The sequence below is a fragment of the Haliaeetus albicilla genome, chromosome 22 (assembly GCF_947461875.1).
Source record: "Haliaeetus albicilla chromosome 22, bHalAlb1.1, whole genome shotgun sequence".
Lineage (NCBI taxonomy): Eukaryota > Metazoa > Chordata > Aves > Accipitriformes > Accipitridae > Haliaeetus > Haliaeetus albicilla.
In genome coordinates, this window is record NC_091504.1 from 18,499,301 (window position 1) to 18,513,564 (window position 14,264).

At 35.4% G+C, this 14,264-nt stretch overlaps 1 protein-coding gene across 6 annotated transcripts in view; it reads left to right on the forward strand.

The window, feature by feature from the left end:
• Positions 1–14,264, forward strand: part of TRRAP (transformation/transcription domain associated protein) — a 102,937-nt gene that overhangs the window by 38,632 nt on the left and 50,041 nt on the right. For all 6 annotated transcript variants that reach the window (XM_069810173.1, XM_069810172.1, XM_069810176.1 and 3 more), the window contains 15 exons: positions 833–952; positions 1,282–1,401; positions 1,777–1,941; positions 2,356–2,537; positions 2,822–3,020; positions 3,428–3,556; positions 4,218–4,484; positions 5,065–5,271; positions 6,166–6,324; positions 6,412–6,546; positions 6,743–6,853; positions 8,145–8,291; positions 10,463–10,676; positions 11,372–11,497; positions 13,426–13,572. In XM_069810173.1, the coding sequence (XP_069666274.1) occupies positions 833–952; positions 1,282–1,401; positions 1,777–1,941; positions 2,356–2,537; positions 2,822–3,020; positions 3,428–3,556; positions 4,218–4,484; positions 5,065–5,271; positions 6,166–6,324; positions 6,412–6,546; positions 6,743–6,853; positions 8,145–8,291; positions 10,463–10,676; positions 11,372–11,497; positions 13,426–13,572 (2,428 nt within the window). The remainder of the gene's footprint in view (positions 1–832; positions 953–1,281; positions 1,402–1,776; positions 1,942–2,355; positions 2,538–2,821; positions 3,021–3,427; positions 3,557–4,217; positions 4,485–5,064; positions 5,272–6,165; positions 6,325–6,411; positions 6,547–6,742; positions 6,854–8,144; positions 8,292–10,462; positions 10,677–11,371; positions 11,498–13,425; positions 13,573–14,264) is intronic.

Consider the following 14,264-nt stretch of genomic DNA (forward strand, 5'->3'; position numbering starts at 1 on the left):
TGCTTTCAAAAGATTTTATACGTGTTCTCAGTCCTGCACTTCAATCCATGAGAGAAGTCTTGTGGGGGTCTGTCTAGGCAGATCATGTTAAAGGAGTGGGGCCTAATACTTTGTGTTTAAATTCAGTTGAAGAAATACGATGCACTTGGTAATATTCTTTTGTATGCTGCATACTAGAAATTGGCTTTAGAGGGATGGTGAGGGTGGATGTTTTGTTTTGTTTTTTCCTTTCTCTTTTCATACTGAAGGAAATCCACACTCCATTTAACTGAAATATAGTCCCTATTTAAATTACACAGTGAAAGAAAAACACAAAATTATTTTGGACTGAAGAAGAATTTAATGTCTAATAGGAGAACAGAGCTGACTTTTCTTTGAAGTAACCAGCTGTTTGCAAGATATACTGAACAGTGCTGTAAGAAAGCTGTCTTTTTCTTCATGTCTAGTCTAGGGCTGTGGGGTATATATGAGAAATTGTTTAGAAAGGAAGGTCTGGCTTTTTGATGCATGGGCCGTGTAGTGCAGTGAGCACTCCGTAACTCCCCCATCACCGCTATCATTACACAGTGTTTAGCTCTTACCTGTAAAACACCACTATACTGACAAAGAAAATAAAATTAAACCATGATATTACAAGGGAAGAAGGGCAGACTTCCACAAGAGCAATTTTGTCCATACGTCATGGTAAGTAGATGCTGTATATATGTTAACCCTTCACATTTGGTTGCTGGCTATGCTAATATAGAGAGGAAAAAAAAGGTAGGATGTGTGATACTGTTTTTATACATTTATCTGGTAATATTAATTTAATTGTCTTTCTTTTTACCTGTAGGAAATGAAGATTTGTTCAGCAATTATAAATTTATTCCATCTGATCCCAGCCGCCCCTCAGACTTTGGTTAAACCTCTGCTGGAAGTTGTTATGAAAACAGAACGAGCGATGTTAATTGAGGTAAAAGTGGAAGCTAACATTGCGGATATTTTTGCTTTATAGTATTTTTAAACATTAGCATATATTAATTATAATATTTTGAACATGGTGTGGGAACAGTTGATGTAATAAATAAATATGCTCTTCGAGCCTTTTAGGTGGTGTTAACATTTGTCTTGGACTCTTAAAAGTGAAGTTTTGAAATTATCAATAAATTCTCATCATGGAAGTTCTGAACATTTTGTATCTGCGTAAATGCCAAGTCAAATGTATTTTTTCGGAGTCCTAGTAAATTAGTAGAAAATACTCTCTACTCTGCTTTTTAAAGTTAAGCTTTATGAATCTTTCAGGCTGGCAGTCCATTCAGGGAGCCACTGATAAAATTTTTGACGCGTCATCCATCCCAGACTGTGGAGCTGTTCATGATGGAAGCCACTTTAAATGATCCACAGTGGAGCAGAATGTTTATGGTAAGCTGTGTGGAGAGGGCAGTAGGAAAAAGCCCTCATCTTCACAAATCTGATGAATGAAAAGTTTCTCCTAGTTTTCATCTCTCTCTTCCCCCCCCCCCCCCCCCCGTATGACCTTGTAGTACTTAATCATGGTCTTACTCTGACTGTAGGATGCCTGTTCTCCGTTTTGTATTTGTTTGTCCTGAGATGTTGATTTTATACCTTTCCAGATCATGTAGGATTATTACTGAAGTTGTAGATGTTATTTTTTATATATGTGAAATACAACCTCTGCAACTTTAGTGTGGAATATAAAAGCTACAGGATGATATAGCCTTTTGGTATTTTTGCTTTTAAAGGTTGTTATCAAAATTATTTCTTCCCCTTCTTCAGAGTTTCTTAAAACATAAAGATGCCAAACCTCTACGAGATGTACTGGCAGCTAATCCTAACCGATTTATCACTCTACTGTTACCTGTTGGTACCCAAGCAGCTGTTAGACCTGGTTCTCCAAGCACTACCACAATGCGTCTCGATCTACAGTTTCAGGCTATCAAGGTATCCATTTATTCTTGTTTGTCTCTGCACTAGATAGTCAAAACCTCTTTAGCTACAAGCCTGTTACATACAGGCTTTCAAGTGTATGCATATGTATTATAGCTCATAGAGAACCACTTGTAAAAATGTAAAGTGTTTGTAGTCAGAGTCACTCTAGGAAGGGAAAAGAGACTCAAATGAACCATACTTTTTTTTTTTAATCAAGTACGATAAAAGAGGTAAACATGGCAACAGAAACTTTTTTTTAAAAAAGAAATTAATTTAAAAATTGTTCTAAACTAGTTTTTATTTGACTTCTTTTTGGAGTATTTTAGAACCCTTAATTGACCTTAAAGAAGTGCTTTTATGTCATTGTTTCTACTGACAGATCTGCTGCATGTTGACTGTGCGTTTGTCTTGTTTTGCTTTTGACAGATCATAAGTATTATTGTTAAGAATGATGAATGTTGGTTAGCAAATCAACATTCCTTGGTGAATCAACTGAAACGTGTATGGGTGAGTGAAGCTTTTCAGGAGAGACATCGTAAGGAGAATATGGCTGCCACAAATTGGAAAGAACCTAAGCTATTAGCATACTGCTTACTGAATTACTGCAAGTACGTAAAAACATTTATTTCCTGTAGCTTGTGTACTTTTCAAAATTTAAAAAAAAATACTGTAAAGGTATACAGGTCTAGTAAAAATGGTTTGCAGTTATTGGAGAGAAAGTTTAATATATTTCATAGTACTGATATTAGCTCTAAAACCATGCCTCTGGTACTGCCTGCTCTTGCCTCTCTGCTCATTTAAAACCCAGATTAGTTTCTTCACAAAGTCATCAGCATAGTAGTTTGGTTGGGTATTTTTTCACAGAAGCTTTTTATTTTATGTGTTTTTACAGAAGGAATTATGGTGATATAGAGTTGCTCTTCCAGTTGCTTCGAGCTTTTACGGGTCGATTTCTTTGCAATATGACTTTCTTAAAGGAATACATGGAAGAAGAGATCCCCAAAAACTACAGTATTCCCCAAAAACGGGCTTTGTTCTTCCGGTTTGTAGACTTTAATGACCCAAACTTTGGAGATGAGCTCAAAGCCAAGGTAACTAAAGCAATTAAATCCAAGAAGCCTGGTATTTAGATTTAATTTTCTTCTTGGGAACAAGGGCAACAAAACTCGCTTACTTAAATGTCAATGAGTTTGATAATTGGCAGAGCCATTTAGGTGAAAATATCATACCTGAAGAACAGTGATAATAAGCAGAGACAGCAATTCATCTTGCTTTCAATGCTGACTAGTTTACACTTTCTAAGAATCTTTGCCCTTGGAAAGGGGGAAAGAGGGGAAAAAATTTGTGTGTATCTGTTTCTTAAGGTTTTATTTATAGCTTCCTTTTGTAATGCAGTGATGTGTCTAACATGCAGGTTTGCATATGAAGTTACTTGAATGTTGACTGCCATTAGAAGAATCCATTAGTCGAGTGTAACTTTTTTGTTTATATTCTGTAGGTGCTGCAACATATCCTGAATCCTGCTTTCTTGTACAGTTTTGAAAAGGGGGAAGGTGAACAGCTGTTGGGACCCCCAAACCCAGAAGGAGATAATCCAGAAAGCATCACTAGTGTTTTTATAACAAAGGTAACAATCCTTGTTTACATTCAAGTGTTTGAAAATAAAAAGTTGTTCCTCTCATTTTGGTTCTCAATCCTGATTTGTATTTGTTGCAGTATTTCTAAATATTATGATCAGTTATATCAAATCACATATATAACTTTGAACTGTTGGGAGATCCATCAGTCATCAGTAGGATTGGACTACAATTTTCAGTTTATGATATCTTTAGGACTTGAATGTCTGTCTTTAGAAATGGGCCTTATATGGCTGTAATCCTAGTCTTTTTTATAAGCAAAGCTCTCTGTGGCTGAACATCAGTATCTTTGTATTCACTTCGATTTCATTGAACCAGTTAGCAGATATAAAATAGCTGTTATTGAAGGTGAGGGTTGGGGTTTGGGTTTTTGGTTTTTTTTAATAGGTTAGCACTTTGGAAGTTCCTAGATGTGCTCATTATTTAAAAGTTCTCACCTCAGGAGGCTGTTTTATGGGTATTAAACTGAATCAAAAAAGTGGTTGTATTTATTAGTCTTCTTAAAAACCACTCAAAAAGCAAAAACCTTGGACTTTGCTTTTGTGGATAATAAAGTTGGTTTTCTCTCTCTTTTTTTCTTTTTCTTTTTTTTTTCTTTTTTTTTTTTTTTCTCTTCACCTTCCTCCTCTCTTTGATCATCCCTGGGACTAGGTACTTGATCCGGAAAAACAGGCTGATATGCTGGATTCTCTCAGGATATATCTTTTGCAGTTTGCCACACTTCTGGTTGAGCATGCTCCACATCACATTCATGACAACAACAAAAACCGGAACAGCAAACTACGACGCCTAATGACGTTTGCTTGGCCTTGCCTCCTGTCCAAGGCATGTGTGGACCCAGCATGCAAATACAGTGGACATTTGCTTTTGGCACACATCATTGCAAAATTTGCCATACATAAGAAGATAGTTCTGCAGGTATTGACTATGGGCTTGTATTCGTACATTTAAGGGATGTTGATAAATTCTGTAGTGTGCTTTTATTTTAAAATGCAGAGTAGAGGGTGCACAGTAGTTTTGGATACTTAGTATACAAGTAACAGTTAAATTCATATGCAGCAAACAAATACAAAAGCAGCAAGCCAAATATTAATACAAATTTATTTGGGAATAGGAGAGTATAGAAAGAAGTTTGAAGATAAGTGAAAACAGAGAGGTTAAATGGGACAATGAAAAGTCCTTTTGGTTGAATTAACAAAATTGGTAATGTTTCTTCATTTGAAAGAGACAGATGTTTTGGTTGAGACAGCATGTGGGTACCAAAGGAAAAGTTCAAATTGGACAGTGGAGAGGGAGGAAGAAAAAGGGAACACAAGGGAGACAGAAGTATACACAGTATACTTCTGACGGTGAAGTAACATTGTGTGTTTAACAAATTATGGGTCTTTAGGAAAAAAATCGTGTTGTTTAGAAAACGTATGTTGTAGTTTCTTTATAAATGCTGTATTTTTTGTAAATATGTATAATATTAATGTTGGTCAGAAACTTTGCTGTTTAGGTGTTTCACAGTCTTCTAAAAGCTCATGCAATGGAGGCCCGAGCTATTGTCAGGCAAGCGATGGCTATTCTGACTCCAGCTGTGCCTGCTCGAATGGAGGATGGACATCAGATGCTGACTCACTGGACACGAAAAATCATTGTGGAAGAGGGTCACACAGTTCCACAGCTAGTACATATTTTGCACTTGATAGTACAACATTTCAAGGTACTTGTACCAGTTATTCTGGTAGTCACTGTATCTCAGCTATCAAGGAGGTAAACTACAGTTTGATTAGAAAATAACATAATCTGATTTATATGGTTTAGCTTCAAAAGGCATCAGCTGTCTGCAAAAGTATTTAAAACTGAAAAAACCCCACTAAAATTAAATAGCAAACCACTTATTAAGCTTTACCTTTATTGAAGTTAGAACTCAAAATGTTAGGTGAAAGTCTGCAAGATTAATTTGTTGCATGTGCATTAGCAGTGCTGTTTAACAGAGCTGTGAAGACTCTTTAAGGTTGTTTAAAAAAAGCGCAGAACCATATTCTTTTCCATCCTCCAGTAATCCTTGTTTGTTTGACTTTATATATTATGTCAGGTCATCTAGGTAACTTTTATCTCCAGCTAATGTATGTTGGGAAACATTACACAAATGGGGGAATACTGCAGAATGTCAATATAGGAGCATTTTTGAAAATGCATATTAAAATATGATCCAAAGTGACAGCTAGCTAATATGCATTTCAGTCACTTTTCAGGAATCGATGCCTCAATGCTTTTTAAAAAAATATCTGAGTGTGTTCAACTGTGAGTTGTAGCTATCTAAAATGATCGGCAAAAAATTGGAATGATTGGTCCTTTAGAAAAACCATTTATCTTGAGAAGAACATCTTCATTTGGGTACATGAAATCAGTAGTCCCTACTTAAGATTGTAGCCAAAATTTTATTTTCAAAGCACCAGTTACTTTTCTGGATTGCAGAATTTGAACATGGTACAGATTTAGCAAACTTTGGGATTAAAGACTATTTTACCATTTTGCTTTATTTTGACTCTGTAGTTTTTGCACAGAATTTTATTGATTAATGGCTAACATGACTGTGAAACCATCTTTTCAGGTTTATTATCCAGTGAGACATCACTTGGTTCAGCATATGGTTAGTGCCATGCAGAGACTGGGCTTCACTCCCAGTGTTACGATAGAGCAAAGAAAATTAGCTGTGGATCTTGCTGAAGTAGTTATTAAATGGGAATTGCAAAGAATTAAAGACCAGCAGGTAGGAAGTCTAAACAAACTGGTAAAGATTGAACTGTTAGACAGTTAAATGCTTTTTTTTTTAATGTGCACATTGCTGATATTTCAGCCGGATTCAGATATGGATTCAAGTGTGAGTGGAGAAGGAGCAAGTTCTGCCTCATCTGCTGTTAAAAGAGGATTGTCTGTGGATTCTGGCCAAGAAGTGAAACGATTCAGGACAGCTACAGGAGCAATAAGTGCTGTAAGAAAAAATCAGATTTTGTTCAGAGACAATGAAATTATAACCTGCACTGACTAAGCAATTTAGCATAATTTTCTACATAACTCGAAACTCCCTGAATTGAAGGTTATAGTTTTAGAAACTATTTTAAATCTGTTCTGCTGTTGTTATCCTTATTCAACATTGCTTATGGTTTTTGTGTTTTGTATACATGCAGGTATTTGGACGTAGCCAGTCCTTGCCAGGAGCTGATGCACTACTTTCCAAGCCAATTGACAAGCAGCATACAGATACAGTTGTGAATTTCTTGATTAGAATTGCTTGCCAGGTAGTGTGTTTATTCTGGTATGCAAATACCAATGCAGCATGAGTAGCCAAAACAATAGACTCCTCTTTTCATAAGAGTCCTTTTATGCTTGGATTATTTTAGTGTTTATATACTTTCTGTTGCTGAAAGGTTACAAACTTTAATATGAAATTGTACAAAAAGTAAAATGTTTTTATTTTAAGGAGGAAAGAAATTGAATTTGATAACCAGTTTCTGCATGTATTTAATTTCACAAATGATGGATGTTATTCATGGGAGGTATGCGTTAGCTTCTTATTCTTGGCATTGTACATTTATAGCTTGACGCAGGAAGCGTGCACTTAGAAATTAAAATTTTAAATGTGAACGGTTGCAATCCAGATTTTGCAATTGAAAGAGTCTCCATTTTACTGTGCTCTCTATCACTTCTAGCATTTTGTTTGTTCTTTACTTTCTCTTTTCCAGAAAGTACTATATCAGGAGTGACATGATTGAAATAAACATGACTAGAATTTGGCTGGAGCCAGGCAGAGACTTCAAAAAAGTTCCCATAAGCGTTTTTTTTTAATTCATTTATGTATTTGCCTGATGCTGCAAAGTATGCTTGTTCTGTTGCCTAGATTTAATGGCAAGAATATTTTACCCCAAACCTGAAGAATATTTAGAGAGTTTAATAGGGAAAGACTATGTCAATTACGTATCTAAGGATAACTATTGTAATTGTATTTTAAAGATCATATACATGGAATTACTTCTTTTCATACAGCATGTAGAATTACAGCTTTTCACCAAATTTTTTTTAAGAATTGAATTTTCTAGAGTGGGGAAAATTAGCTGGGTGTAGCTCAAAGCTGACAAATTTTATGGCTTCTGCTTCTGTAGCAGGCTCAGCTGGTAAGTAATGTGGGATTTTGTACACCACAGTCCTTTGCGCAGAATAGATGTGCTCTTGAAGTATAGAGATGAATCAAGTAAAGAGCTACATATATTTATGGATACCTTGCAAACAGAAAAGATTAACCATCTTGAGCATGTTCAGAGTTGTATTAATAAAGTATGGGATTAAACTTTTTTTAAATATACCTCTGATGGGTGATTTGGGATAATTAGCTAGTAGTTTAGACACCAGTTCCGTTGTTTACTATTAGTTGTCAGCTTTTTATGCAGTTAAATACTCTGTGACTGTACTGATAAAACTACTTAAGCTCATCCATTGCAGAAATAAGAAATTATATGCTTCCTTGGAATGCATAATAAATTAATGAGTTGGTTACAAAACAGTGTCATTTTGTTAACTCTGATTAATTGCTAGGTAAATGACAACTCAAATACTGCTGGGTCTCCTGGGGAATTGCTGTCTCGCCGCTGTGTCAACCTTCTGAAAACAGCTTTACGACCAGACATGTGGCCAAAATCAGAACTGAAGTTGCAGTGGTTTGATAAGCTGCTAATGACTGTGGTAGGTAACGTTCTTGTCCTTGTAGGTCTTTAGGTTTCACTAGCACATATGTTGATTGAGTACTAGTGATATCTGGATACTGATTTTTACAGCCTTAATCTTTTCTTTTTTGTAATGAAATACATAAATTAAGTATGTGAATTGCATCGCTGGTTATAATTTGTATAGCTGCAGTACTTACAAATATTAAAATAAACTTAGGAGCAGGTGGATTAACTTCCTGTATTAGTTTGATTTTGAAATAGGTTGTAGTTTGCTTGTTTGGATAGCCTACTGGTTGGCAGTTTTTGTGGGCTTGTTTTGTTTTGTTGGTTTTTGTGTGGTGGTTTTTGTGTTGGTTTTTTTTTTTGTTAGTAGGAAGTTTTACAAATTGAGATTTGGTTTTATTGGTTTCTAGTTTTCAGACTACGTCATGGCAATATGAAGTTCACTGAAAGGCTAACTTTCTGTATTTGATAATACAACTTACTTTGTTTATCATCTGTATGCTGTTTATGTGCTTTTTGCCATATAATAACTTTTTCTACACCTATTTTATTTGTATCATACTATTTAATAGACTTTGTTAAATTTTGTTAATTTTTTTTTGTTAAAAAAAATTACTTTGTTAAATTTTTAGGAGCTCTCTTGATGTCACTTTTCTTTTTCTTTGAATAAAGGATTAATATATCCTACTTTGGTAAACTTTGAAATGTCTAAGATTACATGAAAACTCACTGTGGCCCATTTTTTCCAAATGTTGATCTACATGTGCTATACTTTGATAATGCTGTTGTCTTTATGGAGATAGTCCTTGAGAGGGCAAGTATGTACTTGCATCCTTTTCTCCTTCTGTTGGAAGAGTTTTTGATGTGACTCTCTTTGTTTTGGATTTACAAGTGTTGATAGTTCTCCAGGGAGCTCATATTTGTTGCTTTACTCATCTTTTCCCAAGGAGTGTGCAACTTGAGTGAAAATTGCCATTAAAATTCAGAATTTTTTTCCTGTTGATGGCATTTGATAGCCTACAATAGGAAGTACTGCAGTCAATTCTGATGTTTTTTGCACAAGGATTACCTCCTGCTCATCTTCCTCACTTACACAGTTGCAAAGCTATTTAGCGATGGAGGCTGTGCAGTAACAGCAGTATGACTTCAGGTAAGTCATGACTTTGAGTGATTCCTCTGCACTGAAGACTGAGAAGTTGTGAGTATCTATGGGCTGGCTGCTGAAGAAGAGCTGCATGTCATGTATAGAGGAGCGTTGCCCTCCCTTTCTGGAACAGGGGGAAGATGATGGAGGTGTAAAAATGACATTAGAGAGTGCAATTCAGAGAGTTCATATGCTTCCACAACGTGAACTGCTGTCTTTTTCCTCGACATTTTTCAGACAAATCTTCCAGTTTATCATCTTTCATGAATTTGGGGAAGGTGGACAAAGTGGTCTGCATCTAAGGTTGAGCCAAAATCAAAACGTAGCCCACTCCACTTCTCCTTCCCCCACCTCAGAACAAATGCATCATACCACCCCTCAGACCCGAGGAAAGTGGATGTTGTTGATGTTTACTTAATACAAGGATATGACCCCCCTGGAACAGGAATTTTATATCTTAATTTTGTGCTATGTGGCATCAGTTATACAAGAGGGTCAGAAAAAAGAATTAAGGCTTCTTTAGCAAACAAACTAATTTACTATTTTAATGGTCATTTTGTAGGTTTACAAAGATATGTCCAGGAATATTTTATTTTCATTATTTTTTTTCTTTAGTTCCAAATATCCCGTTTTCTAACCTTTAAGCTATAACTTACCATCGAATATGCTGTTGTAGCTCTTCACTGAAGACCTGTCTGTGAAAGATGTTGACAGGGAGATAAAACATAATTCTCTGTTTGAAAGCATTTCTAACCAGCGAGGTTGCAGGCAAATTTCAAAACTGAGGATCACAAAAAACACCAGAAGGAACATACCTGTAAATGCTTAAGTAACATTTTTATGGTTAAAGATTTTATAGTGCCTTGTATTTTACAGTTTTATATTGCATGACTTATCCAGACGATTGATGCGAAATATCACTAGTGTAGAAACCTCAACCTTATTACAGGTTTTCAACAGATTTGATCTGGACTTACTAATCTGTGTAATACTTGTGCGATTTCCCCCACTCACTGCCTTTTTGTATGTGTTCTCTTTAGGAACAACCCAATCAGGCCAACTTTGCCAACATTTGCACTGGCTTAGAGGTCTTAAGTTTCCTGTTAACTGTACTGCAGCCCCCTGCTATCCTTAGCAGCTTCAAACCCCTGCAACGAGGTGTAGCAGCTTGTATGACTTGTGGAAACACCAAGGTTTTGAGAGCAGTCCACAGTTTGCTTTCTCGCTTGATGGGTATTTTCCCTACAGAACCAAGTATGTGGTATTTTCTTCCTCCTTTTATCCTTTATTGCTGCATAACTTAAGTGATTAAGGGCGGGGTGAAGACACTCTTTAGAATGTGCTAATGTTCTGTTTTATGATTCCTGCATTTAATGGTCCATTTTAGCTTGCACTTTCAACCTCTGTTTAAAAAAAGAAAAGCTGAAATAAGTAATCATGTGGAATACATCATTATCCATTGACATAAAAACTTAATAACCTGTGGCTGTCATAACTTTGGTTCAAGAAATGCATGCTATAAATTTAATGTATTTTTGCAATTATAATTTTTCAGCTTCAGAAGTGCAATTTTTTAGTTGTTAAGCTTTGCTGTTTTGCTAAAACAAGGAAGGGAGATAGTGTCAAAGAGACAGACAATAGGTAATATGCCGTGTCTTGATATAAACTGATTTAGATAAGATTATCTTAAAAAAAAAAAAAAAATCAGTAATCTAAGACTTCTCATCAAACTGAGTTATTTAGAAGTAGTGGTGCACTGTTAAAGATGACATATTGGCTGGATAATAAAGACGTCTATATAAACGAGGGATCTGCTTGTGTTACCTTGGTTTATTAGCAAGATAAAGTTCTGGTGATGGTATAGATGACTGTATGTTCACAGTGTAACTGTTCCTTGCCTGTGCTGTGGCTAATGTTACCAGAAGTAAACACAACTCTGCACTCTGCAGGTACCTCAAGTGTAGCTTCAAAGTATGAAGAGCTGGAGTGCCTTTATGCTGCAGTCGGAAAGGTTATTTATGAAGGACTTACTAATTATGAAAAAGCCACTAATGCTAACCCTTCTCAGCTCTTCGGTAAGTTTCCCACATCTCTAGTAGATGTATGTAGAGCGCCTGTTAATAAGTATGATCTTTGTCATGAGCCTTTATTTCCCATAAGGAAATTGAAAACTGATACCATGCAGAGGAAGCTGTGGGAAGCGTTTCAAGCTAACTTGAGAGATGAGCTTGGGATGTCTGTCATCTGTGAAGGAAGGGACTTGGGGCATGGCATTCTGTCTTCTCCCTGTAGCTGACTTGGGACCAGTTATTGGAAGTAGGGTGCTGCAGCTGTGCTAGATGGAAGTCTGCTGTATTCAAAGTGCATAGGAAAAAGATGCAGCATTCAGATTAACCAAAATACAAAGTAAAAGTTACTGGAAACTTTTTACATGGAAAAACCAAAATCCTGCAGGTAGTACTGTGAGATGCAATAGAATATTTCAAGGAATCTGTGTAAACATTCTTACATGTTATTGCCTTATACTTTCTTTTTCAGTTGTTTTTAAGAGCCTCATTTGTCAGCTAAATAGTCAGTTTTGCCATTTGTCAGTTAAATTGTGTAGGAAGATTTATGTATTTATAGATCTTGGATTCTCAGTAAGTAAGACAAAAATACTATTTTTTCTGGAGTGACCAAATCTGAATTTTTAGCATATACCATTCTGAAGAGCTGAAATGTTCTTCTTTTCTTGTTCTTCGTACTTACTTAACTAGTAGACAGTGCAGCTACATAATACAATGGCAAAGATATATTGGCCCAGTTTGGCCCAGAACTGATTGTGTTGGTAACACAGACCTGAAATTGCACAGTTTTGGAAAACTTACTGATTTAAATGGTAAATGTCCTTCACTGTTCTACTCTGTGATCTGTGTACATAGTTGTAGTTTCGCTTTGGGACTTGCCTATTTGTCAGATGTTAGGATGTGCTTTACAACTAACTAACCAAGAAAGATGTTTCTTACATTTTGTCCAGACCTCACTTAAAAGCAGCACTACAGTCTAACTGTCAGGTGGTGCATATCTTATTAATTCTGTGTTTAAGAGGCTGTACATTGTGTGCCAAATTTTGTGCACATCTGAGCACAAAAAGAAATCAAAACTTTTGAAGCAACCATTCAATGAACAACACATGCTTCTGTAAATACTGTTGTAGTCTTTTGTTGAATTAAGAAGTTGCAGTAAGGAAAGGGATAGCTGTAGGTTTTACAGAGGGTATAGTTTGACAGGATGTCGGTACTTTTTTAAAAGAGTTAAGTATTTTAAAGCATAGATATTGCTAAAACTGATTGGTTTGCATGAATATGGATAAGCTTATATTAGGACAGGCATTGTTAACAACTGTGTAATTTGAAGGGCGTGTGATCTTGTAGGCATAGTGCATTCATAAACTGTGCTGAAATTAGCTGTTTCAGTAGTTAACTTTTTTAATCTAAAGTAACTGATTTATGAAACTTTATAAAGAAAAACTAAGATTGTGTAATTTTAAAATTTATTTTATTTTTAATTATGAAACCCAGGCCTATTCCTGTAAAAGTTTTGCTACTTTTTGCTACTAAAATAAATGTGCAACATTAGCAGTAGTTTCATTTTTGTCTCGTTAACTACATATGTATATTTTTAAAAAAAATTTTTTTAAGGTCTTGGAGAAGTATCTGCTCTCAATCCCTCTCTTTCTGTCCTCCCTTTCTGGCCCTTGCCCTCCATCACACGCTTGTATACAGAACTTTCAAATGTTTTGGTTAATGCAAAAATAACTTTCTAGTCTTAGACTAAAAACTAAGGTTGAGACAGAAATCTTTCTTCAAATCTATGCAAATTTCTAGTGTTTGCAACTTGGGTAGTCCCATGCTTCCTTCATGGCAGGACAAAATACAGCTAGAATGTTTTCCTGTGTTCTCTCATAGAACATCCACATTGAAAACCTATATCTTACTTGCTTAAGTATTGTTTTTATCTATAGGTACTTTAATGATTCTGAAGTCTGCATGCAGTAACAATCCCAGCTATATTGACAGACTGATTTCAGTTTTTATGCGATCTCTGCAGAAGATGGTCAGGGAACACTTAAACCCACAGACTACAGCAGGAACGGCAGAAGCAAATACAGGTATTACATTATATAGTCTGAGGATGTTAATGATTAGAAGTGTTTTTAAAGTATTAAAATCTCTTAATCCTAAAATGATTTTGTAGTGTTTTGTGTGCATTATTACATGTTGAAAAATACTTCAGTGGTAGTGAGAAATATTACAGAAGTAATGAAGGAAAAAAATGCGCTTTGACTTCCTGTTACCTGCTTAATATGTGAATTTCAGTATTAACCCAAACATTTCAGTGAATGGTTAGTGAATATTTGTTGAGCTATAGCATATATAGAAATACTGAAATTCTTCAAGAGTTTATAGGGTTGAGAGGAGAGGGGCTGAATTCTTTTGATTGTTCTGTGCTTTCACTTTTTTTTTTTTCTTTTAATCCTTCCTATTTGATAATATTGGAACAACTGTTTGTGAAATTAACTTGTTGGAGCTGATGCTTTAGTTTTAATCTTAAAATAGCATCTTTTTCAGTCTGTACAATTCTGTCTCTCATCAAAGGAATTAGGTCATGAGTCATTGAAAAAAATTAGATGTTCTTGTTAAAGAAAATTCAGTGCTAGTGAAGAGCACTGTAATTTATTAATGAATAAGCTACTGAAGAAAATACTTTGAAAGAATTGCTGCTGTTAGATTCCCAGGCCATATTTTAATTAGGTAAATGAGAACCTTGCAAATTTTATTAATACTGAGAAACAAATGGAAA